This window comes from Phacochoerus africanus, chromosome 8 (assembly GCF_016906955.1).
Source record: "Phacochoerus africanus isolate WHEZ1 chromosome 8, ROS_Pafr_v1, whole genome shotgun sequence".
NCBI classification, from domain to species: Eukaryota; Metazoa; Chordata; class Mammalia; order Artiodactyla; family Suidae; genus Phacochoerus; species Phacochoerus africanus.
This window is the reverse complement of record NC_062551.1, coordinates 74,396,045-74,421,255: the sequence shown is the minus strand read 5'-3', so window position 1 is coordinate 74,421,255 and position 25,211 is coordinate 74,396,045. Positions and strand designations below refer to the sequence as shown.

Here is a 25,211-nt window from a genome sequence, read left to right as displayed (position 1 = left end):
CCAAAACGTGCTTCCTAGAGAGGCGAAGTCGCGATGCCTGATGGGATGCCAAAAGACCTCCCCGATGCAGGGAGGAGTTTCCACTTGTACCAGGAGATGGCCCTCGTCTAGCAACAGTTGCTAGGGTGGGGAAGCAACCGCTGGTCCCAGATCTCTTTAACCCTATTCATAGAATCCTACAACGTCAGAGTTGGAAGGGACCTTAGGGATCCTTTCTAGTCCAGCTCCTCCGTATGCTGATGGTGTTGGTGGTGGTGGACTGAGGCCCAGAGACCGGCAAGGACTTGCCCAAGGTTTAGTATCCAGGACTCCTAATCCCATTTACCAAAAAGGGAGCTCCAATCTAGAAGGTGCCAGATCCTGTCCTAAGCACGGGAAACGGATATGTGTGTGGTGATGCCGGTGGGGGCGGTGGGGGAGAGGCACAAACGAATGTGCTACCGAACTCAAGTTTGCTCTGCTCCAAGCAAATCGGGCCAATAAATTCGGAGACAAGTTGTTGCGGCAAGGAATAACGAGCGAGGTCAGAGATGGAACCTGCATCCTCATGGATACTAGTTTTTAGCCAGAAAGCTAGCAGACGCTGAAGGTGGCGGACAAGTGTCTCAAAAAAACTGTCTTGCTTCAGTCCGAACTAAGGCTCCTTCTATGCTGAGAAAGGGCAGGGGGCGGGGCCAACCATCATACTTGCTTGGGGGAGAGGACTCACTACAATGCTGACCAATGGCCGAACAGGACCACTAAAGGTCTCTCACTACTATTGCTCGCTTACAAATGAGGTAAACTTTCATTGAACCAGTGACGTAGGTTCCTTGGGGATATAAGGAAAGAGGTTTCATATTCCCCGCTCTGCTTTTATTGACTCTTTGCCTCCTTTGCATTTATCACTATCCAACATTACTACATCTTTTATTTATATTGTTTATCGCCTGTCTCCTCCTAAGGGGATGGAAGCATCTAAAAGCAGGGCTTTTTGTCTGTTTTGTTCACCCTCTGTATTCTTGGTGCCTGCACAGACCTTGGCACAGAAAGGATCTCAATGAATATTTGTGGCATAAATCATTGAGTGGGGATGAGGTTTAGCTGCTCCAGAGAATACATCCTAAAGAGGATTCCCAGTTGCTGAGGACTTTTGGTCGAGTTCGGGTTTAAATCCTCCTCGCCTCTGCCACTTACTACTTCTGTGATCTTCACTTCTTTGAGCCCCAACGTCCAGATCTAGAAAATGAGGGGAAAGGACTATCTCCTTGGTGGATTGGAGTCAGGGAGAAATGAGATAATGCTATGTAAAATGGCTAGCACAATGGCTGAGGCTTAGCAAATGCTTAACAAACAGGAGCAATTTGGGAGGTATTTTTGTTTTTTCTGTGAGAAGTTTTTCTTTTTGTGAAATTAAATATAGTTGACATAGGAGCAGTTTTTTTTTTTTTTTTTTTTTTTTTTTTTTTTTTTTTTTTTTTTTAAGATCTGCAACCACAGCATATGGAAGTTCCTGGGCTAGGGGTTGATTCAGAGCTGCAGCTGTAGGCCTACACCACAGCCACAGCCACGTCAGATTCTTAACTCGCTGAGCGAGGCCAGAGATGGAACCTGCATCCTCATGGATACTAGTTAGTTTCTTAACCCGCTAAGCCACAACAAGAACTCCAGAGCAGTTTTTGAAATGAGGAAATGAACTAGATGTTCAGAGGACTAGATTCCTACCAGTTTTTCTCTTTGTGGGAGGTGCTGGGGTGGGAGAGAAGAGGGAAATGGAAGACCTTGTAAGGTGGACTTGGTTGGATGAGTCAAGGTCGGAAGAGGCACGGCGGTGGGGACTTACGGTTTCTTTGGGGCAGGGGAGGGGGCTAGAGGGGAGCTGTGCCTGGGAGAGTGTTGAACGGGGCGGGACAGACCATGGCTCCAGGCCAATCCTGTGAGCCCCCTCCGAGTCTCTGTGAAAGCGAAGTGGTAGTGAATTCTGGTCTGAAGTGGACCTTGACGCGAGGATGAGGACTGGGGGCGGAGCGGTGACCTAGAGGTGGTTTCGGGGTTAGTGGCTTCCGCGGCGGTGCCTGGGGGCGAGATTCCCGGGCTGTGCGGCGATTGGGGGGGGGCGGGGCGCAATCTGGTGGCCGCCCCAAAGGCGGGTCCTGGGGAGAGGGCGGGGCGCGACGGCCGAAGCCCGGAAGCGGACGGAGACGGCCTGGGTGTCCACCACCACGGTCTGACCACCATGGACAAGGCTGACCGGCAGGTCCTGCGGCAGTGCCGGGTGAGGCTGGTCCGCGAGCTGCAGGTGGCCTCGCTCTGGGATGCTCTGCTGAACCGTGAGCTTTTCACCCCTGACATGATCGAGGACATCCAGGTGCGCCCCCCCAACCCTACTCCCATCCCAAGCTTCGGCGCCGCACTGACTTCAGGTCACAGATAGGGACAGCGAGGCTGCGCGGAGAGGGTTGCTGAAGCCACATCGTGACTTAATGGTCGAGCTCTCGCCCTTCCCCCACCCGCACCCCGCTGTTTGTGCCATCCTGTATTGGCTCTCTTTGGGGAACCATTGTGAGGGAACCCCATTTTCCTCCAGGGTGTTGAGCCCACTCATCGCCCATAGGGACCAAACAACCCCAAAGACCTTTTCGAGAGTTTTGCTGAAGCGGTTCCACGCCTGCACCATCAGAGTACACTGTTAGCTGCTGCAGCGTTATGCTGCTTGCCAGGAGGCATGCTACTAGGATGGAAGTTCTGGACATCCACTTGGGAGGTCAGACTGCCTGTCGCTGTCTCCTCCTTGAGCCTCAGTTTCCTGGGCTGTGAAATGGGAACAACAGTAATATTGCCGTTCAGGCTAAAGGAGATAATGGGGGTGAAACAATGAAATGTCAGGCACAGAGTGAAGACACATCCTATGGTAGCTGGCTGTGTCCTGTCCTCCTTGGCCAGACCCTCATGTGTTAAGTTTATGTTTTGTAAGGGTTTTTGGAGATGAGGGTATTGAAGAGAACAATAAAGTCAAACATTTGAAGTTCTCTTTAAAAACACTTTTTTTTTTTTTTGGTCTTTTGTCCTTTTAGGGCTGCACCCATGGGATATGGAGGTTCCCAGGCTAGGGGTCTGATCGGAGCTACAGCTGCTGGCCTATGCCACAGCCACAGCAATGCCAAATCTGAGCTGCGTCTGCGACCTACACCACCGCTTACGGCAATGCTGGATCCTTAACCCACTGAGTGACGCCAGGGATCAAACCCACAACTTCATGCTTCCTAGTTGGATTTGTTTCCACTGAACCACGACGGGAACTCCTTCTCTCCTTATTTCTCTGATCTCTCCTCTTACTTCTCTCTATTCCAGCTGCAATGTCTCTGCCACCACCTGCCTTTGCTGTGGCCCACTCCCTGCCACTGTCCACGCTGCCCCCAGGATGATTTTCTCTAAAAGACAGATCTGGAGTTTCTGTCATGGTGCAGTGGTTAACGAATCCGACTAGGAACCATGAGGTTGCAGGTTCGATCCTTGGCCTTGCTCAGTGGGTTAAGGATCTGGTGTTGCTGTCAGCTGTGGTGTAGGTCTCAGTCGAGGCTCGGATCCCTCATTGCTGTGGCTGTGGGACAGGCCGGTGGCTGCAGCTCCAATTGGACCCCTAGCCTGGGAACCTCCATATGCCGCAGAAGCGGCCCTAGAAAAGACAAAAAAAAAAAAAAAGACAGATCTGACTCTGTCACTCCCTTCTTAAAACCCTTCACTGGCTCTCACAGTTCTCTTGGCATGACTGTGCAAAGGTCTTCTTTCACTTTGTTCCTCACTGCTGCTTACATATCATTTCTCTGAACTCACCATTCACTTCCTAGTGTTCCCTGGGGTGTCAGCTAAGATGTCCCCTCCTGGAGGCTTCCCTGTCCCCCCAAGCCTGAGCCGATGCCCCTGTACCCTTCCAGCCCCACATGCTGTCCCTTTTGATGCTTCTTTCTTTGCTCTGTTGTCCGTAAATTTGTTTGCATTTCCAACTGGATATTTGCTTGGTGAGGACCGAAGGTGTTGGCTACTGCATTTTCAGCACTGGGCATGGTGCTGCACACATAGTAGACACCTCCAAAATACTGAATAGATTGGCAAAGACTGGCAGGTGGCATAATTTCGGTGTAACCGTAGGCTCAATTTTTGCCCACGTGCCTGATTGTTTGACTTACAGAGATGGGAAATGGGAGGACAGGCTGAGATTCACACGAAAGCATGTGGCTTATGGCTCTGTGTCTTTCTTTCCAAACAGCGGGCAGGCTCCGGGTCTCGCAGAGATCAGGCCAGGCAGCTGATCACAGATCTAGAGACTCGAGGGAGTCAGGCCCTTCCTATGTTCATCTCCTGCTTAGAAGACACAGGCCAGGAAACTCTGGCTTCATTACTGAGAACCAGTAGACAAGCAGCAAAGCAGGATCTGGGGGCCATCAGACCCCTGGTCCTCCATCCTGTGGTGATCAAACCAGTGGAACTCAAGCCAGAGGAGCCATGGAAGCCTCTCCAAGGAAAACTTGCTCCAGTGGTGCTGGGGTCTAAGGACCTTTGGCCAGCCAGACCAGAGGCACCCAGGCCAGTGGACATTGGTTCTGGAGGATTCAGTGATGTCTGTGAGTACCAAGATTGCTTGGCAGGTGGACGTGATGAGTGATCATTGAGGAGTGACCAGTGGGGGCCTAAGGTTCAGAATTTAATGTTGGTGCTGTCTTGCTGAGTGTCCCTAGGGGATAGGTGGAATATTCTGGCACGTCTTCAGGAGAGCCCCTCCTCTGCAAAGCTTGTGTGGAAGTCTGTTTTGGATGTCCCAGGCTTTGATCAGTGTTTCCAGATCAAGCTATTGCCTGTGGGTCCAGGTGGGTAGTGGGGATTGGCCCAGGCCTGGGGGCAGGAGGGAGCCCTCTGCCTGTTAAGAGTCTGCCCTGTTTGCAATGTACATGCCCTTACGCCTTCCCTTACAACAACCCTGCAAGGCAGGGCATCATTAGACCCATTCTTGTCAATGAGGAACCTGACACTCAGGGAGGTTAAATAATCACCTAAAGTCACCAAGCTACATGCAGTAAAATGTATAAATCTAACGAGTACAGGTGGATGAATGGATATACACAGATGACCAAACCCCAGATCATCAAGACATAGAACATTCTGGTGTCCTATAAGACTCTTGTACCACAACGAAGGAACTCCTGGACCTTTTTTTTTTTTTTTGGTCTTTTTAGGGCCACACCCATGGTGGTGTGGCATATGGAAGTTCCCAGACTAGGGGTCTCATTGGAGCTGCAGCTGTGGGCCTATGCCACAGTCCCAGCAATGCAGGATCTGAGCCATGTCTATGACCTACAGCACAGCTCACGGCAACATTGGATCCTTTACCCACTGCTGAATAAGGCCAGGGATCGAATCCTGTGTTCTTACTGATACCAGGCAGATTCATTACCACTGAGCCACCACAATGGGAACTCCCATATAATAGACTATTTTTTTTTTTTTTAGGGCTGCACCCTCGGCATGTGAAGATTCCTAGACTAGGGGTCCAAGGCTAGGGGTCGAATTGGAGCCGCTGACCTAGGCCACAGCCTATGCCACAGCTACAGCAACTTGGGATCCAACACACATCTGCAACCTATAACATGTGACAACACTGGCTCCTTAACCCACTGAGTCAGGCCAGGGATCGAACCGACAACCTCTTGGATACCAGTCGTGTTCTTAACCTGCTGAGCCACAATGGGAACTGAGATATAATTGACGTAGAACCTTGTGTAAGTTTAAGGTGATGACTTGATACATGTATGTGTTATGAAATGATTGCCACAATAAGGTTAGTTAGCACATCCATCAACTCACATAATTAGCACTTTTTTCTGTATGCGTAGTGAGAACATTTAAGATTTACTCTCAGCAGCTTTTAAGTATATAACCCAGTGCTGGTAAATTCAGACACTATGCTGTCCCTGAGCTTCTCAGAACGTATTCACCTCGTCGTTCATCCTTTGACCAACATCTCCCCATTTCCCAGCTCCTAGCAACCACCGTTCTACTCTCTGTTTCTAGGAGTTTGGTTTTTTTAGATCCACATCTAAGTGAGATCATATAGTTATTTGTGTTTCTCTGTCTGACATGTTTCATTTGGTACAATACCCTCAGTGTCCATTCTGTTATCGCAAGAGGCAGAATTTCCTTTTTTCCCCAAGGCTGAATAATATTCCACTGGATGTATACCATATTTTCTTTCTTTCTTTTCTTTCTTTCTTTTTTTTTTTTTTGTCTTTTTGCCATTTTCTTGGGCCGCTCCTGTGGCATATGGAGGTTCCCAGGCTAGGGGTCCAGTTGGAGCTGTAGCCACCAGCCTATGCCAGAGCCACAGCAACTCGGGATCTGAGCCTCATCTGCGACCTACACCACAGCTCACGGCAACACCAGATCCTTAACCTACTGAGTAAGGCCAGGGATCAGGCCTCATGGTTCCTAGTCGGATTCCTTGACCACTGAGCCACGACGGGAACTCCCAATGCCATATTTTCTTTATCCAGTCATCCTTTGATGGACACTTTGGTTGTTTCCAGGTCTTGCCTGGAATAATGCTCCAGTGATCATGGGGGTGCAAATATCTCTTTGAGATTCTGATTTCATTTATTGGCTTTGTACCCAGAAGTGGGATTGTTGGACCATATGGTAGTTCTATTTTTAATTTTTTGAAGAACCTCTATACTCTTTTCATTGGTTGCACCAAATTACATTCTCATCAGCAGTGAAGGAGGGTCCCCTTTTCTTCACACCTTTGCCAACATTTGTTATCTTGCCTTTTTAATAATAGCCATTCTAACAGGTATAAGGCAATACCTCATTGTGGTTTTGATTTGCTTTTCTCTGGTTAGCAATGTTGAGCATTTTTTTTCATGTACTGTTGGCTATTTGTATGTCTTCTTTGGAAAAATGTCTATTCAGTTATTCAGTTCCTCTGCCTGTTGTTGTTGTTTTTTTTTTTTCCTTTTATAGCCACACCCGTGGCCTATGGAAGTCCCTGGGCCAGTGGTCAAATTGGAGCTGCAGCTGCAACCCATGCCCTAGCCCGTGACAATGCCCAATCCTTAACCCAATGAGTGAGGCCAGGGATTGAACCCACATCCTCACAGAGACAATGTCGGGCCCTTAACCTGCTGAGCCACAAGAGGAACTCCCTTCTGCCCGTTTTTTATTTTTTATTTTATTTTTTTTTAATTTTTTTTTTTTTGTCGTTGTTGTTGTTCCTATTTCTTGGGCTGCACCCGAGGCACATGGAGGTTCCCAGGCCAGGGGCTGAACCGGAGCTGTAGCCACCGGCCTACGCCAGAGCCACAGCAACGCGGGATCTGAGCTGCGTCTGCAACCTACACCACAGCTCACGGCAACACCGGATCGTTAACCCACTGAGCAAGGGCAGGGATCGAACCCGCAACCTCATGGTTCCTAGTCGGATTCGTCAACCACTGCGCCACAACGGGAACCCCTGCCCTTTTAAAAACGGTATTGTTTGTGGGTTTTTTTTGCTATTGAGTGGTATGAGTTTTTAATATGTTTTTAATATGTTTTAATATGTTTAATATGTTTTGGATATCAATATTGTTTGCAAATATTTCTCCCCTTTTGTAATTGCCTTTTCATTCTGTTGGCTTTTTTCTTATGCTATATAGAAACTTTTTAGTTTGCTCTTGTTCCACTTGCTGATTTTTGCTTTTGTTTCTTGTGCTTTTGGTGTCATATACAAAAAAAAAAAATCATTGCCAGGACCAGTGTTAAGATATTGTGTTTTCTTTTAAGTTTTATAGTTTCAGGTCTTACATTTAGGTCTTTAATCTATTTTTTTTTTTTGTCTTTTTGCTATTTCTTGGGCCGCTTCCTCGGCATATGGAGGTTCCCAGGCTAGGGGTCGAATTGGAGCTGTAGCCACTGGCCTACGCCAGGGCCACAGCAATGCGGGATCCGAGCTGCATCTGCAACCTACATCATAGCTCACGGCAATGCCGGATCGTTAACCCACTGAGCAAGGGCAGGGATCGAACCCGCAACCTCATGGTTCCTAGTCGGATTCGTTAACCACTGCGCCACGATGGGAACTCCCTCTTTAATCTATTTTGAATTAATTTTTGTGAATAGGGTAAGATAGGTGTCCAATTTTTTTCCTTTGCATATGACTATCCAGTTTTCCCAACACCATTTATTGAAGAGACTCTCTTTTCTCAATTTCATGTTCTTTACTCCTTTGCCATAAATTAATTGTCCATGCATGTGTGGGTTTATTTCTGGCTCTCATTTCTGTTCCATTGATCTGTATTTTTCTGTCAGTAGCATGCTGTTTTGCTTACTACAGCTTTGTAGTATGATTTAAAATTGGGGAGTATGAAACCTCCAGCTTTTGTTCTTTTTTCTCAGATTGTGTTAGCTATTCAGGGTCTTTTGTGGTTTCATATAAATTTTAGGATTTTTTTCTATTTCTGTGAAACATATTGTTGGGATTTTGATCGGGGTTGCATTGAATCTATTGGTTCCAATTGTATATATTTTAAAAATTTATTTATTTATTTATCTTTTTACAGCCACATTTCAGCATGCAAGTTCCCCTGCTAGGGGTTGAATTGGAGCTGCAGCTGCAGGCCTACACCATAGCCACAGCCATGCCAGATCTGAGTTGGAGCTGCAGGCCTACATTGCAAGCCTATGTCAATGTCAGATCCTTAACCCACTGAGCGAGGCCAGGGATCAAATCCACATCCTCATGGATAGTATGTCAGTTTCTTAACCCACTGAGCCACGGTGGGAATTCCTCTAATTTTATGTTTTTGACATCACAATTTACATCTTCTTATATTGTGTATATAGCAATAGTTATACTTGATACTTTTGTCCTTTAACCTTTATACTAGAGTTAAGTGATTAAAATCCACCACATCACAGTATTAGGGTATCTGATTTTGACTGTTTCCCCTTACCAGTGAGTTTTATAGTTTCACAGGTTTCCATGTTACTAATTAGCATCCTTTCATTTCAGCTTGAAGAGCTTCTTGTAGTTCCTGTTGTGGCCCAGTGGGTTATGAGCCCAACTACCATCCATGAGGATTAGGGTTCAATCCCTGGCCTCATTTACTGGGTTAAGGATTTGGTGTTGCCATGAGCTGTGGTGTAGGTTGCAGATGAAGCTTGGGTTTGGTGTGGCTGTGGCTGTGACTGTGGCATAGGCCCATAGCTACAGCTCTGACTCAACCCCTAGCCTGGGAACTAACATATGCTGCATGTGTGGGCCCTGGTGGGGGAAGAAAAAGAGTTTCTTTCCACTGTTCTTGTAAGTCAGGTCTAGCAGTGATCAACTCCCTCATTTTTTGTTTGGAAAAGTCTTTGTCTCTTCTTCATTTCTGAAGGACAGCTTTGCTGGGTAAAATATTCTTGGCCAGCAGTTTTTTTTCTTCCTTCTTTTTTTTTTCTTTTCTTTTTATGGTCCCACCTGTGACATAGGGAAGTTCCCAGGCTAGGGCTGGAATCTGACCTGCAGCTGCCAGTCTATGCCGCAGCCATAGCAATGCTGGATCTGAGCCGAATCTGCAACTGATGCCCAGCTTGCAGCAACCCTCATCCTCACGGACACTATGTTGGGTTCTTAACCCTCTGAATCACAGTGGGAACTCCAGTTTTTTTCCTTTGAGCACATTGAATATATCTTCCCATTTTCTTCTGGCCTACAAGGTTTTTGCCAAGAAGTCCATTAACAGCTGTAGGACAATTCCTTTACATGTGAGGAATTTTCTTCTCTTGCTGCTTTTAAATTTCTTGCTGTCTTTGATTTTAAACAATTGTATTGTGTCTTGGAGAAGATCCTTTGAATTAAAATTGTTTGGGGACCTATGAGCTTCCTGAACTTGGATGTTCAAGTATCTCCCCAGATTTGGAAGTTCTCAGCCACTCTTTCTTTCTTTTTTCTTTTTCTTTTTTTGTCTTTTTGGGGGCATGCCACCTGTGGCATATGGAGGTTCCCAGTCTAGGGGTCAAACTGGAGCTGTAGCTGCTGGCCTATGGCACAGCCACAGCAGTGCAGGATCTGAGCCACATCTGTGATCTACACCACTGGATGCTTAGGGCCGCACTGGATCCTCATGGCAACACTGGATCCTTAGGGCCGCACCCATGGCAGATGGAGTTTCCCAGGCTAGGGGTTGAATTGGCACTGGAGCTGCTGGCCTACACCACAACCACTGCAACGCAGGATTTGAGCCACATCTGTGATTTACACCACAGCTTATAGCAACACTGGATCTTTAACCCACTGAGCGAGGCCAGGGATCGAACCCATATCCTCCCACACTAAATGGATTTGTTAACCACGGAGCCACGATGGGAATTCCCCAGTTGACTTCTTACTAATTGAGAACTACTAATGAAAACTCTGACACTGAATGAAAAACAACCATGTTTACTCATTTTTTCATTCTTCATCTATTTCCTGAGGACCCACTGTGTGCTGGGCTTCATGGATTCCACAGAGAGGGAGTAGACCTGGAGTCTCCCTTATGCCTTTTTGTTCTAGAATGTCACATAAACAGAATCATACCATCTATACTCTTCTGGACTTTTTTTTTTTTTTTTTTGGCTTTTTAGGGCTGCACCCACAGCATGTGGAAGTTCCCAGGCTAGGGGTCAAATTGGAGCTAGAGCTGCTGTCCTATGCCACAGCCACAGCCACGTGGGATCCAAGCCATGTCTGTGACCTACACCACAGCTCAGGGCAATGCCAGATCCTTAACCCACTGAGCAAGGCCAGGGATTGAACCCGCATCCTCATGAATCCTAGTCGGGTTCATTAACCGCTGAGCCACAAAGGAAACTCCTGGCATAGTATTTTTAATGGTATCAGTAGCTCATTGCTTTTTTAGGCTGTGTGGTATCCCTTTGTATGTCCCTGTGAATCACAGTTTGCTCACTCATCAACTTGTTGATGGATGTTTGGGTTGTTTCTAGTTTGGGGATTATGAATAAGCTTCAGTGATCATTTGTAGCTAGGTCTTTTTTTTTTTTGTCTTTTGTCTTTTGTCTTTTTGCCTTTTCTTGAGCCGCGCCCATGGCATATGGAGGTTCCAGGCTAGGGGTCTAATCGAAGCTGTAGCTACTGGCCTACACCAGAGCCACAGCAACGCGGGATCCGAGCCGCATCTGCGACCCACACCACAGCTCATGGCAACGCCGGATCCTTAACCCACTGAGCAAGGCCAGGGATCGAACCCGCAATCTCAGGGTTCTTAGTCGGATTTGTTAACCACTGCGCCATGACAGGAACTCCAGCTAGGTCTTTTTTTGCTCATCGTGCTCATTTTTCTTGGGTATATACCTGGGAGTGGAATTGCTGGTCAGAGGGGAGGTGTGTGTTTAACTTTGTTGGAAACTTCTAAACAGTTCCCCAAGGTGGCTGTGCTGCTTGACTCCTACCAGCTGTGCCTCAGGGTTCCTGAGGGATGTCTGTGTTTTGGTGGGAGTTGCCCTCACAGTGTCCCTTGCCCCTCCTCTGTTGGCCCCTGGCATTCATGTTTTCCTTCTTTTGCTCTCTTCTCTCCAGGTGGTCCAGACAGAGCCAAGGGAAATGCCGATTTGGTGAGTCTTCATGGGATGTGGGGTCAGTTGCATTGGCTTTGGGCTCTTCTGCTCTCCACTTCCCAAATCCTTTCCGTAGCTGTGTCGGGAGCTCAGGGAACCCAGCCCAGCTGTAGAGAGGGTGCCAGTCTCAAGCTCCCTACCGCGCCCTGACCCCGGCACAGCTCTTCCTGGAGCAAATCGTCCAGCTCTGCTCTTTCCTTATCTGTGAGGGGTGTGGGCATCAGAATCCGCTGTGGCACCCACCACAGACCAAGTCACTCCCTGTCTCAGTTACAACATTGATTGTATGCCTCGTGTGTATTAGCCCTGGGCTCTGGGCGGGGGCACCTGGGAACAGACCAGTTGAGTTTCTAGCCCTCACGGAGCTGTCAGCCTAGCGGAGGTTAGTCACGCAAAGAGATGTGTAAATATAAATACTGTTAAGTATCGTAAGCAAAAAGCACAGGCTGCTGTGACAAAGCGTCACTAGGGAAATGTTGAGTCTCTGGAGGAAGTGGCCTCAGAGTCTCTGGGGGTAGCCCAGGCGAGTGCCTGCTGGCAGAACTGACCCCACGACTCTCAGATGCTCCCTGGACTGGGCGATCTGTAGGTTGGTTGGGGTTGAATGTCTAGGGAGGTTGGATTTTTCAGTGAGCATCTCCATCTCCCATCCCTGAACACTGTGATGGGAGCGGATCTTCCTTCCAAGTTTAGCTGTCTGTCTGTCCATCCGTCACACAGCTAGTGCTCCCCCACCACCCCCCCGTTTGCTTCGCCGTCCGGAATGCTGGGTGTGGACCCCGTTCTTCCTTCAGAGGGAGGCAGGCTCCGCCCTCCATCCCATCTGTCCTGATGGTCCACCCTGTGAGTGAAACCCAGAGGGTTGCCTTCGTTCCTGGTTAACATGGTCCCTATGCGTGGGCAGGCGTACGTCCTGAATGCGGACCCCTGTGGCCACTGCCTCATCATCAACAACGTGAATTTCTGCCATGAGTCGGGGCTCAGGACGCGCACTGGCTCCAATATCGACTGTGAGAGGATGCAGCGGCGCTTCCACTTGCTGCGTTTCGTGGTGGACGTGAAGTGCAACCTGACTGCCAAGGTGCGGTTTCCTGTCCGTGGAGAGAGCTGGAGGGTGGGCGGTGCTCTGCGAGGACGATGAAAGCACGCAGCTCCCCAAGACAAGCCGTCTGGTCTGTAGGACCACGGGAGGTGGCGCGGCTCAGTGGCTACCTGTGCAAATGTCAGACTCAGAGAGCAGGGTTGGGAAGCAGGGTTGGGAAGCAGCTGTCCCATCTCCCGTGTGATGCCTGGGCCTGGGCTTCCCTGTTGAGACAGCAAGGGCAGCGCTCACCTCCTGGGGTTCGTTGTACGAGTAGATGAGGAGCGCCCGGCACAGCCTCTCCTCCCGAGGGTGGTGGCTGTTGAGATTGCTGTCATTACTTCATTATGGAGCCTGGGAGCAGGGGTGGGCAGGCCCAGGGCGGGGACCTGACCCGTCAGTGTTCTTGTAGCAAATGGTCCAGGCTTTGGTGGAGCTGGCGCGGCGGGACCACGGCGCTCTGGACTGCTGCGTGGTGGTCGTGCTCTCTCACGGCTGTCAGGTAGGAGGCTGCGCGGAGAGGTCATGCGGGAGTCTGACCCTTCCTGTGTCCAAGACACCCTGGCCTTTGTGGGAAGAGCCGTAGGGCCCTATCCATCTCCCATCATTTCCTTGGGAACCAGTTGGTCCTCTGAAGAGCTGGGTGCTCCTCCTGGGTGGGGTGGTGTCCTGGGAGGAGCTGTCTGGGAGAGCCAGGTTCTGCTCATAAGCTCCTACCCCGGGGCTTTGTTCAGAGCCAGGCACAGCTCGTAAGCGCTCCTGGTTCCTGCTTTCCTGCTCGGCCCTTCCGGGCACTGTTTGGGGCCCTTTGCCGCTGGCTGGGAGTCAGGGCCCTGGGACTCACCCTGGCTTTGGCTGCTAAGGTGCGGGGTCACTGTGGCCAAGCCCCTCCCCCTTCCTGGGCCTCAGTTTTCTCATCTTTCTAGTTGAAGGATGGGACAGAGCAGACGTAACAAGCTGGGACCTGGAGCCCCCCCCCCCCCTTGTGTTGCATAGTGTCTTCAAAACTGGCAACTTTAGCACAAGAATCAGGATTTCCATCTTCTTTTGAGAAGCTGTAAAGGTCTGACCTTATCAGGCCAGCATCCTCATGGAGTAAAGCTCCAGCCTGTGGCTGGGCTGCCCCTTTGGTCCTTCCATCCACAGTGTGGCCCTTAGATTGGCAGCACATGTCACCTGGGGGCTCATGGGGATACAGACTCTTAGAGCCTGTACCTTAATGAGAGGCCACGCACGGAGAGTTTGAGAAGAACTGGGTCTGGACTAGTAGTTCTCAGTGTTGTGCTGCAGCAGAGGTGCCTGAAGGACCAGATTGCTCATCCTCAGAATAAGAGGGTTTCTGATTTAGGAGGTCTGGGTGGGGCCTGGGAATTTGCATGTCTTTAGGTTCCCCGGTGATGCTGTTGGTCCAGGGACCACGCTTGGAGGACCCCTGATCTAGAGGGAGCTGGCCAGCACTCTCCAGTCAGGCGGGCTGGTGCCTCTAGTCATGTGAGTTTGAGCACCCTGGAAGAGAGTGCCCGGGGCCACCCAGCACCAACCTGCTTTGTCTAACTCAGCCTTGTTCCCTGGCTAGGACCTTCTAAATGCTTGGCCCCCACAGAGCCTCTGTTTGAACAGGCTGTTGGGTTCCTACTCTCACTTCTTGGGTTGGAAACCAGGATTCTTGATCTTCTAGGCCAGCCATCTCCAGTTCCCAGGGGCTGTTTATGGCACAGATGGATGTCCTGTGTCCGTGGAGAAAATTGTGAACATCTTCAACGGAACCAGCTGCCCCAGCCTGGGAGGGAAGCCCAAGCTCTTCTTCATCCAGGCCTGTGGCGGGGGTAAGCGGGTCCTCGGCCTCCCTGCCCCAGTGTCTCGTGGGGAAGGAGTCACCACCTGCTTCCTTCTCCATCACTCCTCACAGTGTCCCAGGGGTTGATCCAGGCAAGTCCTGGACATGGTCACTGCTGCCCAAAGGGGGCACCTCCACGTAGCTGCAGTCACCTCGGCTCTGTCCTGCCTTTGAGTTTCATGTCTTCCGTCTCATGGCGCAGTAGCATCAGGGGATCATTCAGGTTTGGCCACTTCAACCCCAGAGACTTGGCAAAAGCAAACAAAGCAGAGGAGAGAAAAAATGTCTTTCACTTTCTTTATTATTTTCCCAGTCTCCATCAACCACTGTCCCAGAGAAAGGAATTAACTATAGGAATTACCTAAAGGAATTCCCAAGGGCTCAGGTACTGAGGATTCAGTAACTTTTTTTTTTTGTCTTTTGTATTTTGGGGGCCATACCCACGGCATATGGAAGTTCCCAGGCTAGGGGTTGAATCGGAACTGCCTACACCACTGGCCTACACCACAGCCACAGCAACATGGGATCCAAGCTGCATTTGTGACCTACACCACAGCTCATGGCAAAACCAGATCCTTAAACCACTGAGCGAGGCCAGGGATTGAACCCGCATCGTTGTGGATACTAGTCAGGTTCATTAACCACTAAGCCACAATGAGAACTCCAGGATTCAGTAACTTTGAAGCATTATTTAGATTATTTGTAGTTTTGCTGTATGTCCTGATTTTATTTCTTTTTTATTTTATTTTTATTTTTAATTTATTTTTTTGGGACGCTGCATACAAAATTTCCCAGGGTAGGGATTGAACCTGGGCCATAGCAGTGAACCAAGCTGCAGTAGTGACAATGCTGGATCCTTTATTTTTTAATTTTTTTTAAATTTAAATTTAAATTTAAATTTATTTATTTTTGTCTTTTTGCTTTTTTCTGGGGCCACTCCTGCGGCATATGGAGGTTCGCAGGCTAGGGGTCTAACTGGAGCTGTAGCTGCTGGCCTAGGCCAGAGCCATAGCAATGAGGGATCCGAGCCTCGTCTGTGACCTACACCACAGCTCACGGCAACGCCGGATCCTTAACCCACTGAGCGAGGCTGGGGATCAAACCTGAAACCTCATGGTTCCTAGTTGGAATCATTAACCACTGAGCCATGACGGGAACTCCTATTTTTTTTATTAGAATTATTTTTTTTTTTTGCTTTTCAGGGCCGCATCTGTGGCACATGGAGGTTCCCAGGCTAGGAGTCTAACTGGAGCTACAGCCACTGGCCTACACCACAGCCACAGCAAACCAGATCTGAGCCACATCTGCGACCTACACCATAGCTCATGGCAATGCTGGATCCTTAACCTACTGAGTGAGGCCAGGGATCGAACCCAAAACCTCATGGTTCCTAGTCAAATTCGTTTCTGCTGTGCCATGACAGGAACTCCCTGGATTCTTTAAGTGCTAGGCCATCAGGGAGCTCTTATATATCCTGATTTTAAACCAAAGCCCTATTTTCACCATAACTTAGTTTTCTTATAAAATAAAAAAAAAGAGGAGGGACGAGAAAAGAACATTGTATGTCCTGCCTTATGGGACGTGATGGCAGAGGTGGGGAAAACTGGGAATTCTGTCCCAGGGATGGTGTATCCCTTGTGCCTTGGTCTGGTCTGCCAGAGAAGCGGGCATTGTTATGCCACAGAGCTGTCCTGCTTGCCCAGGAGGGGACCGTGCATGCCAACGACCCGTAACACGGGCACTGTGGCATTTTCTCCTTCACACATTTATCTGTCCCATACTATTCCATGGTGACAGGGATGGGGTTGGGGGCTGTTGAGGAGGCCAGGCTCTGGTCATATGATCCATCCAATAAGTGTATTGGCCACCTGCTGTATATACCAGGCTGTGTGTTAGGTCCTAGCGATACAGGACAGATGGGCCCTCTGTCCCCTGTAATTTATAATTTGCCTGGAACTGTATTAAGTCACAGTCATGACCCATACCTGGCTACTTACTCCCTGAACAACCAGGGCCAGTTGATCTTTTTTTTTTTTTTTTTTTTTTTTTTTTTTGCTTTTTAGGGCCACACCTGAGGCATATGGAGGTTCCCAGGCTAGGGATCAAATCGGAGCTGTAGCTACTGGCCTATACCACAGCCATAACAACTTGGGAACTGAGCTGTGTCTGCAACCTACACCACAGCTCACGACAACGCTGGATCCTTAATCACTGAGCGAGGCCAGGGATCAAACCTGAAACCTCATGGTTCCTAGTCGGATTTGTTTCTGCTGTGCCACGATTAGAACTCTTTTTTTTTTTGCTTAAAAAATTATTTTTTCCAGTTAATCTCTTGAAATCTTGGCAAGTAAGGAGAGTAAGAGAGCCTAGCTCTTAGTTGCTACGATAATATCTAGTGCACTAATTAGTGAGTCTCTTACCACACTTACTGTTGCCCGGTTCATTTTCCTAACTGGAAACCTGGCCTCCCCTCCTCCCAGCCCCCAGAGCACTCAGTGTCACATAAGAGCTGCTGTCATCAATGAGTTACCTCAGAGTGATGCGCATTGGAAGGTGGAAAGGCTGCTGTTCTTGGGTTAAAATCCTTTCTAATCTGTCTTTCTTCTTATGATCCAGAATGTGTGGTCCAGTGACGCTTTTACTCTGAAGTGTGTAGTCCGTCTCCCTCCTGTGAATCAAATGAAAACCAGAGTGAAGGGTGGGCTGAGGTGCCAACTTTCTAGAAAGTTAGCCGGTCTTCTGGGTCAGTACCCGCCCCACCGTCCATTCTCAGCAATGAGGAAGATCTTTATGGTGTTACTCTTTGGACTCCCTAGCGGGGCCATAAGGCCCTGGCACTGACTCTAGCCTCTTGGCCTCCCAGCCTGGCACGCTGTGCCCGCTCCAGCACTGTCAACCTCCCCAGGACATCACAAGCTCTGGCTGACTCCTCAGCCTTTCTAATGTGCCGTTCTTCTGCCTTGTCTCCTGGCCAACTCTTAATCATCTGTCCTTCTCATTACAACTTATTGTCACTGCCTCCAGGAAGTCTTCCCTAAATACCACCTTCCTTGCACAGCTTCAGGCTTCGCTGGACCTTGTGCTCCTGCAGCCCCTGTTCTTCCCTTGTCTTAGCACCTTCTCCTTGTATTGGGGTGGCCTCATACCCTGGTCAGCTCTTTGAAGGTAGGGCCAGTCCCATCTGCCCTACAGCTGGGCTCCCAGCCTTGCACAAAGCTCGTGGTATGCTTATTATCTTATGTGGATTCTAATTGGTTGACTTTGGAATAGAACCATATAAAAATACCTGTGAGCACAATTTGAAGTAATGTAGACTCTTACCATTAAAAATAAAATCTGGAGGAGTTCCCATCATGGTGTAGTGGTTAACAAATCTGACTAGGAACCATGAAGTTGCGGGTTCAATCCCTGGCCTTGCTCAGTGGGTTAAGGATCTGGCATTGCTGTGAGCTGTGGTGTAGGCCACAGATGAGGCTCAGATCCCTCGTTGCTGTGGCTCTGGTATAGGCTGGTGGCTACAGCTCTGATTATACGCCTAGCCTGGGAACCTCTATATGCTGCAGGAAGCAGCCCTAGAAAAGGCAAAAAGACAAAAAAAAAAAAAAAAATCTGGAGTTCCCATCCTGAGTCAGTGATTAACAAACCCGACTGAGGACGCAGGTTTGATCCCTGACCTTGCTCAGTGGGTTAAGGATCCGGCGTTGATGTGAGCTGTGGTGTAGGTTGCGGATGTGGCTCAGGTCCGGTGCTGCTGTGGCTGTGGTGTAGGTCAACAGCTACAGCTCCAATTACACCGCTAGCCTGAGAACCTCCATGTGCCACAGGTGTGGCCCTAAAAAGACAAAAGACAAAAAACAAAAGCAAAACACACACAAAAAGAAACCCCAACAATTCACTGAGAGCAGCAAGACCCCAGAGATGGAATGCAGTGATTGGATGCCTGGAATTCAGGTCCCTGCTTAGCACCCTGCAGGCTGCAGGATCATGTGTTTAACACTCTTGCCACATGGAGGCGCCACCATCAGCTAAGATCCAAAATATCCAAATGTCTGGGATTTCTGTCCATGTCCCCTGGGGTGTCCTGCTGTTTACATGTCTCTGAACATCTGCCCAGGATTTTGGTAACTCTTGTGTTTCAATGCGGGTTCGATCCCTGGTTGTAGATGCAGCTCGGATCCCACGTTGCTGTGGCTGTGGTATAAGCTGGCAGCTGCAGCTCTGCGATTCAACCCCTAGCCTGGGAACTTCCATATACTGCAAGTGCGGCCCTAAAAAGAAGAAAAAAAAAGAAAAAAAATCCTGACTTCTGTGAGCCTGACATGACTGTCATTTTGCCTCTTTTTTTTTTTTTTTTTCTTTTTCTTTTTCACGGCTGCACCTGAGGCATATGGAAGTTCCTGGGCTAGGGGTCGAATCAGAGCTGCACCTGTGGCCTATGCCACAGCCATGGCAATGCTGGATCTGAGCCATATCTGTGACCTGCACCGCAGCTTGGGGCAATGCTGCATCCTTAGTTCACTGAGCGAGGCCAGGGATTGAACCTGAATCCTCATGGACACTATGTTGGGTTCTCACTGCGGAGCCACAATGGGAACTCCTCATTTGCCTCTTACCTTTGGCTCTTGGTTGAAGGGCCTGGTCTGTTTTCTCATCAGACATTATCCCTGAAGCATTTCCCTACATCTGTCTTCATTATCGCTGGTTCAAATGGCTTATCATCTTGCATTTTAGTGATATGTACTCACTAAACCCTGTCCCTAATGTTGGCCCTATAGGTGATCGCCAATTTTTGGCTCACATGAACACACATGTCTCTACCGAGGGCTTTTGGCTTCGCTTGAATTATTTCCTCAGGCGATTACTGGGTCAGAGATGTGGACATCTCCATGATCTCGTTACCTATGACTTGGTGCCTTCTTTGGCTTCCATAAAGGGTTTGAGATAGCTGAAGAAGTATAAGTGATAAGAGTTCCCACTGTGGATCAATGGGATTGTCAGCATCTCTACAGCATCAGGGCACAGGTTGGATCTCCGGCCTGGCGCAATGGGTTAAGGATCTGGTGTTGTCACAGCTGTGGTGTAGGTTTCAACGGCAGCAGGTTGACCCCCCCCCAAAAAAAAAAACCCAAAAAACTACAAGCGATATAGTAGAACGAAGAGAGCAGAAACAGAAATACAAGGAAAGAAGAACAGTAAGTCTGGCATCTAGAAATGCATCCTGTGAGGTCCTATGTATGCCAGGGCTACCCCACCTGTCGGTGTGTGTCTCCCATGTGTGTCATAAACCATGGTTTTAAAGAAGGCTGTGCAATAACCCAAGGCGGATCCTTGTGGTGCCCTGATGGGGAATCCTCACGGACACTATGTTGAGTTCTTAACTGGCTGAGCCACAGTGGGAACTCTAGAATCCCCTTCCTTTTTAAGGCTGAATAACGTGACTTGTTTTTTAATGACATACAATTTAGCATTTTAACCATTTAAAAGCGTACAATTCAGTGATATGAAATACATTCACAGTATTGTGCAACCATCACCACCATCTAATTCTAGAACGTTTTGTCCTCCCCCCCAAGAGACTCCGTCCCCTTTAGCAGTCACTCCCCTCCCAGCCCCTGGCAGCAACTAATCTGCTCTCTTCTCTCTGGGTTTGCCTCTGTTGGATATTTCATATAAATAGGATCATATTATGTGGCCTTGCATATCTGGCTTCTTTCACTTAGTGTGTTTTCAAGGCCCATCTGCATTATTACGTATCAATACCTTCATTCCTTTTTAATCCTGAATAATAGTCCATTGGAAGTTTGGACCACATTTTATTTATCCATACATCTGTCACTGGACACTTGGGTGGCTTCTCCTTTTTGCCTGTTGTGAATAGTGTGATGAACATTCTGGCACAAGTTCTTTGAATACCTGTTTCCAATTCTTTTGGGTGTATACCTTGGAACTTGTTTCTATAGCTGTTTTTATTTTTAATTAAAATTTTTTTTTTTATCTTTTTAGGGTGGCACCTGAGGCATATGGAGGTTCCCAGGCTAGAGGTTCAATCAGAGCTACAGCTACTGGCCTACACCACAGCCACAGCCACACAGGATCTGAGCCGCATCTGCGACCCACACCACAGCTCAGGGCAACGCCAGCTCCTTAACCCACTGAGTGAGGCCAGGAGCCGAACCCGCAATCTCATGGTTCCTAGTCAGACTCTTTTCCACTGTGCCACCATGGGAACTCCTCTATAGCTGTTTTTAAAATTTCTGCATTCTTGTCCTCCCCACCCCACCATCCCGGCCCATTTTACTTAATGAATGTGGACAACTTTTGTTGTAGTAAAAGCTTCTGTCTCAGTTTCCTGCTCGTGTCTGGCCGGCACCAGAGCCTTGGCTCCAGAGGGCATCAGGCCTCCCTGGCTGGTGGCACCAAGAAGCGGGAGCTCTGGTCTGGGTGTTTCCCTGACAAGCGGTGTCTGTTTCCTGCAGAACAGAAAGACCATGGGTTTGAGGTGGCCTCCCCGTCCCCTGAAGACAGGACCGCTGACAGTAACCCTGAGCCAGACGCTGCCCCGTTCCAGGAAGGCCCGGGCGCCGTTGACCAGCCGGACGCCGTGTCCAGTCTGCCCACACCTAGTGACATCTTGGTGTCCTACTCCACCTTCCCCGGTAAGCAGACCAGGAGAGCTTCTCCTTCCAGCCAGCGCCCCCCCTGCCCCCAGCTGCCCTAGAAGCAGCTGCGTTGTAAAGAAAAGAGCTGGGTGTGCGTCTTGGTTCTGCCTCTTGCTGCCTGTGTGACCCTGAGGGAGTTACTTCACCTCTCTGAGCCTCAGCTCAGGGCGGGAGGCGAGGCGCCTAGAATGCACAATTTCAGAAGGCACACACCCTTGCCTTGGTGTGCCTCACACGCCTTGCCCTTGCCCTGCCCAGGCCTCAGTCTTCTCATCTTTAAAGTGGGAGTGGTAATCGTTCCTCAGGGATCATCACTGGTGATGAACAGGCTGGTTGGCCCGCTGCTGAGCACAGGCCTGGCACATAGCGGGGATGACAAGTGTGGCTTTCCTCCCTGTCTCACTTGACTTCTCCGAGTGTTGGGTGCCAGGTTGGGAAAATGGGAACCATGACCAAAGCCACAGGGTGGTGGCAAGGATGAAGTAAGACATGATGGGTCGGAGCCCAGCGATGTGGGCTGCTGTGCATCAGTTGGGGTCTGGGGGTGGGCCTGCTGTGTGCATGGCGGGGGCGGCTCCCCCCAAACTCAGCCTTTCCCCGCGTGCAGGGTTTGTCTCCTGGAGGGATACCACGAGCGGCTCCTGGTACATTGAGACCCTGGATGGCGTTCTGGAGCAGTGGGCCCACTGTGAGGACCTGCTGACCCTCCTGCTCAGGGTGAGGCTGCTGGCAGGGCGGGGGGGCGCGAATCCTTCCAAGGTGGTTTGGGGGCGTGCTGAGCAGGACCCCAAGCCCAAACCAAAGGTTTCTTCTGCACCCAGGCTTGCCCTGAGAGTCGGTGTTTTTCCTTCTCCTAAATCGAGAAGTTACTACCTGCGGTGACCTTTCCCCATGATGCAGAGGGTTGCCTTTCCCAGCCGCTGAGGTCCCAGGCTGATAGCTCCCAGGTCCCCACTGATGGAGCCAGTCCTCAGTGTCCAGGTGGGATGGCTCAGCGGTCCAAGCGTGGCCTCTGAAGGCAGGTCATGGGGCCTGCACGTAGTGCCTTCTGCATAGTCTTCTTTTTTTTTTTTTGCTTTTTAGGGCTGCGCCTCCGGCATATGGAGGTTCCCAGGCTAGGGGTCAAATTGGAGCTACAGCTGCTGGCCTACACCATAGCCACAGCATCGCAGGATCTGATCCGAGTCTGCAACCTGCACCACCGCTCACGGCAACGCCAGATCCTTAACCTACTGAGTGAGGCCAGGGATCAAACCCGCATCCTCATGGTTCCTAGTCGGATTTGTTTCCTCTCTTCTTGTTTCGAACTCCCGAATAGTCTTCTCTTGATGCTGAATAATCACGAGTCCCTTTAGTGCTGCCCCTTCTCAGGAGGCCCCGGTGCCAACAGGGAAGGACAGGGCCCCACTCAGATCGCTTGCTTCCTCCAAGGGTCTCAGAGCACACGTGGGCCCTCTTGCTCCGCTCAGGTATTTTGTGTCAGGAGAAGGGCGGTGAGGGCGGAACCACTCCTTCCTCCTCCAGCCTTGCTGAGCAGAGAGAGGAGAGGAGAAAAACAGGTGCAGGCCCACTACCCAGCACAACTCCAAGGGGTGCCATGAGCTGTGGCCTGGGGCGAGAGCCTCAGAGGCAGCCAGGGGCCCATCAGGGCTGAGCCGTGCACTCGGCTCCCGGACTCCATCTTTCTCTCTCTCTCTTTTTTTTTTTTTGTCTTTTTGCCATTTCTTGGGCCGCTCCCGCGGCACATGGAGGTTCCCAGGCTAAGGGTCTAATCGGAACTGTAGCCACCGGCCTACGCCAGAGCCACAGCAACGCGGGATCCGAGCCGCGTCTGTGACCTACACCACAGCTCAGGGCAACGCCGGATCCTTAACCCGCTGAGCAAGGGAAGGGATCGAACCCGCAACCTCATGGTTCCTAGTCGGATTCATTAACCACTGCGCCACGACGGGAACTCCGGACTCCATCTCTTCTCTCAACTTTTCTGCAGGCAAACCTTTCAATCTTATTTGAACTTTGCGAATTTTTGAATTTTGAAATTTGGGTTTTCTAAACTTACAGTTGAGTGAGTTCCCATCATGGCTCAGTGGAAACGAATCTGACTAGTATCCATGAGGATGCAGGTTCGATCCTTGGTGTTGCTCAGTGGGTTGTGGATCCTGTGTTGCCATGAGCTGTGGTGTAGGTCGCTGATGCGGCTTGGACTTGGCGTTGCTATGGGTGTGGTGTAGGCTGGCAGCTACGGCTCCAATTCAACCCCTAGCCTGGGAACCTCCATATGCCGGCTTTAAAAAGACAAAAACAATAAATAAATAAACTTATAGTTGAGATGCTTATGCTCTAACCCCTCTCCTGACACCCCTCCCCACCCAACACACACACACTTAGGGAGGCTGCAGCTAGAACTGTTTTTTTGTTTGTTTTTTGGTTTTGCTTTTTTTAGGGCCACACCTGTGGCATACGGAAGTTCCCGGGCTAGGGTTCAAATTGGAGCTGCAGCTGCTGGCCTGCGCCACAGCCATAGCAACATGGGATCCGAGCTGCATCTGTCACATGACCTACACCACAGCTCACGGCAACACTGGATCCTTAACCCACTGAGTGAGGCCTGGGATCAAACCCTCATCCTCATGGATACTAGTCGGGTTCGTTACTGCCAAGCCACAACAGGAACTCCCAGAACTGTTTTTATTTTCTTTTTAAATTTTTCTGTCCAGGCCTGTGGCATGTGGAAGTTCCTAGGCTGGGGAGTGAACCTAAGCCACAGTAGTGACAATGCCAGATCCTTAACCCACAGAGCCACCAGGGAACTCTTCCTTCAGTCAAGAAGAACTCACAGGCCTCCCTGTGGTTATATTTTCACAGGTCTCCAATGCTGTCTCAGTGAAAGGGATTTACAAGCAGATTCCTGGCTGTTTTAATTTCCTCCGGAAAAAGCTTTTCTTCAAAACATAATGAGGCTGGGACCCCTTACCCTGCCTTACCTTCCACCCCCAAACCTTCCGCTTCAGGCCTGGCTGAGGCCTGGACTTTCCTGCAACTGTAGCTGATGCGTGTTGAAGGATGCGGCAGCCTGTAGAGGGTCTGCTCTTCCCCCCGGGGCGGCAGGCAGGCTCCTCATTGGAGCCAGATGACCGAAGACCAGCGATGGAGAAAGAGGAGCAGAAGGCCATGCACACCACGGGGCTCTTTGCCAGCGGCCCGCTGTTCCCCAGCGACTGGCTGTGGCCTTTGACCCTTGTGTTTACTCTAGAGCAGGGCTTCTCCACCTTGGCACGATTAACACTTGGGACCAGACAATCCTTGGTTGTGGGACTGTCCTGTGCCCTGCAAGGATGTTGAGCAGCATCCCTGGCCTCAGCCCACTGGATGCTAGTGACACCCCTATCCCCTCCCTGAGTGGTGACAACCAAAGGTGCTTCAGACGTGACCAAATTTCCCTGCTGACCCCCCCTGGGGATCTATAGGAAATTCTGGCGACAAAGCAGCATCTCTTAGATCAGCAGTTTGGAGCTAGTAGAGTCTGAACAACTAGAATCTGTGACTCCTCGATGCAGATTTAAAAATTATTCATGTTTTCCTAAATTGCAGTATTCGTAAAAACAGTCTAGGCGAACACTGACTTTCTTGCATCTCCTTCCCCCCTCATTTGCTCCAACTCTTTATTCTTCCCTATAAAGGAGATTTTAGCTTTTGGGGAGACACTTCCCAGCTCTTTTATTTTGATCCGCACCCCATCCCAGGACGATGACTGGGGTGGGAGCCACATGCTCAAGGAGGTTAAGTCACTTGTGCAGGGAACACAGTTAACCAGTGGAGAGAGACGACCGGACTCGGATCCTCTGATGCAGCCTGTGCCGCCAGGTGCCTTCCTGACTCCAGGGTGACTGTGCCGTGTGACCCAGATGTCAGGCATCCCCAGAGAAGGCCCCTCCCTGAGGCCTTTAACCTGTCCTCACTCCCGCGTGTCTGTTGCTTTCCAGGCCCTGGATGGGAGGACGGTTTGTTAATAAGACTCTCAACAAGA

General features: G+C 49.8%; 1 protein-coding gene across 3 annotated transcripts; it reads left to right on the top strand.

Moving 5' to 3' along the window:
* The first annotated feature begins 2,147 nt into the window (after window positions 1-2,147).
* On the top strand, window positions 2,148-25,211 carry CASP9 (caspase 9). 3 transcript variants are annotated; one of them, XM_047791981.1, is made up of 9 exons: window positions 2,148-2,347; window positions 4,247-4,601; window positions 11,570-11,604; window positions 12,512-12,688; window positions 13,101-13,190; window positions 14,367-14,514; window positions 21,002-21,181; window positions 21,792-21,901; window positions 24,050-25,211. In XM_047791981.1, exons 1-9 carry the CDS (start codon window positions 2,216-2,218, stop codon window positions 24,137-24,139), a joined length of 1,317 nt encoding a protein of 438 aa, XP_047647937.1. In that variant the 5' UTR covers window positions 2,148-2,215; the 3' UTR covers window positions 24,140-25,211. The 3 variants fall into 3 exon arrangements, with proteins under 3 accessions (XP_047647937.1, XP_047647938.1, XP_047647939.1); XM_047791982.1 differs by lacking the exon at window positions 13,101-13,190; XM_047791983.1 differs by lacking the exon at window positions 21,792-21,901.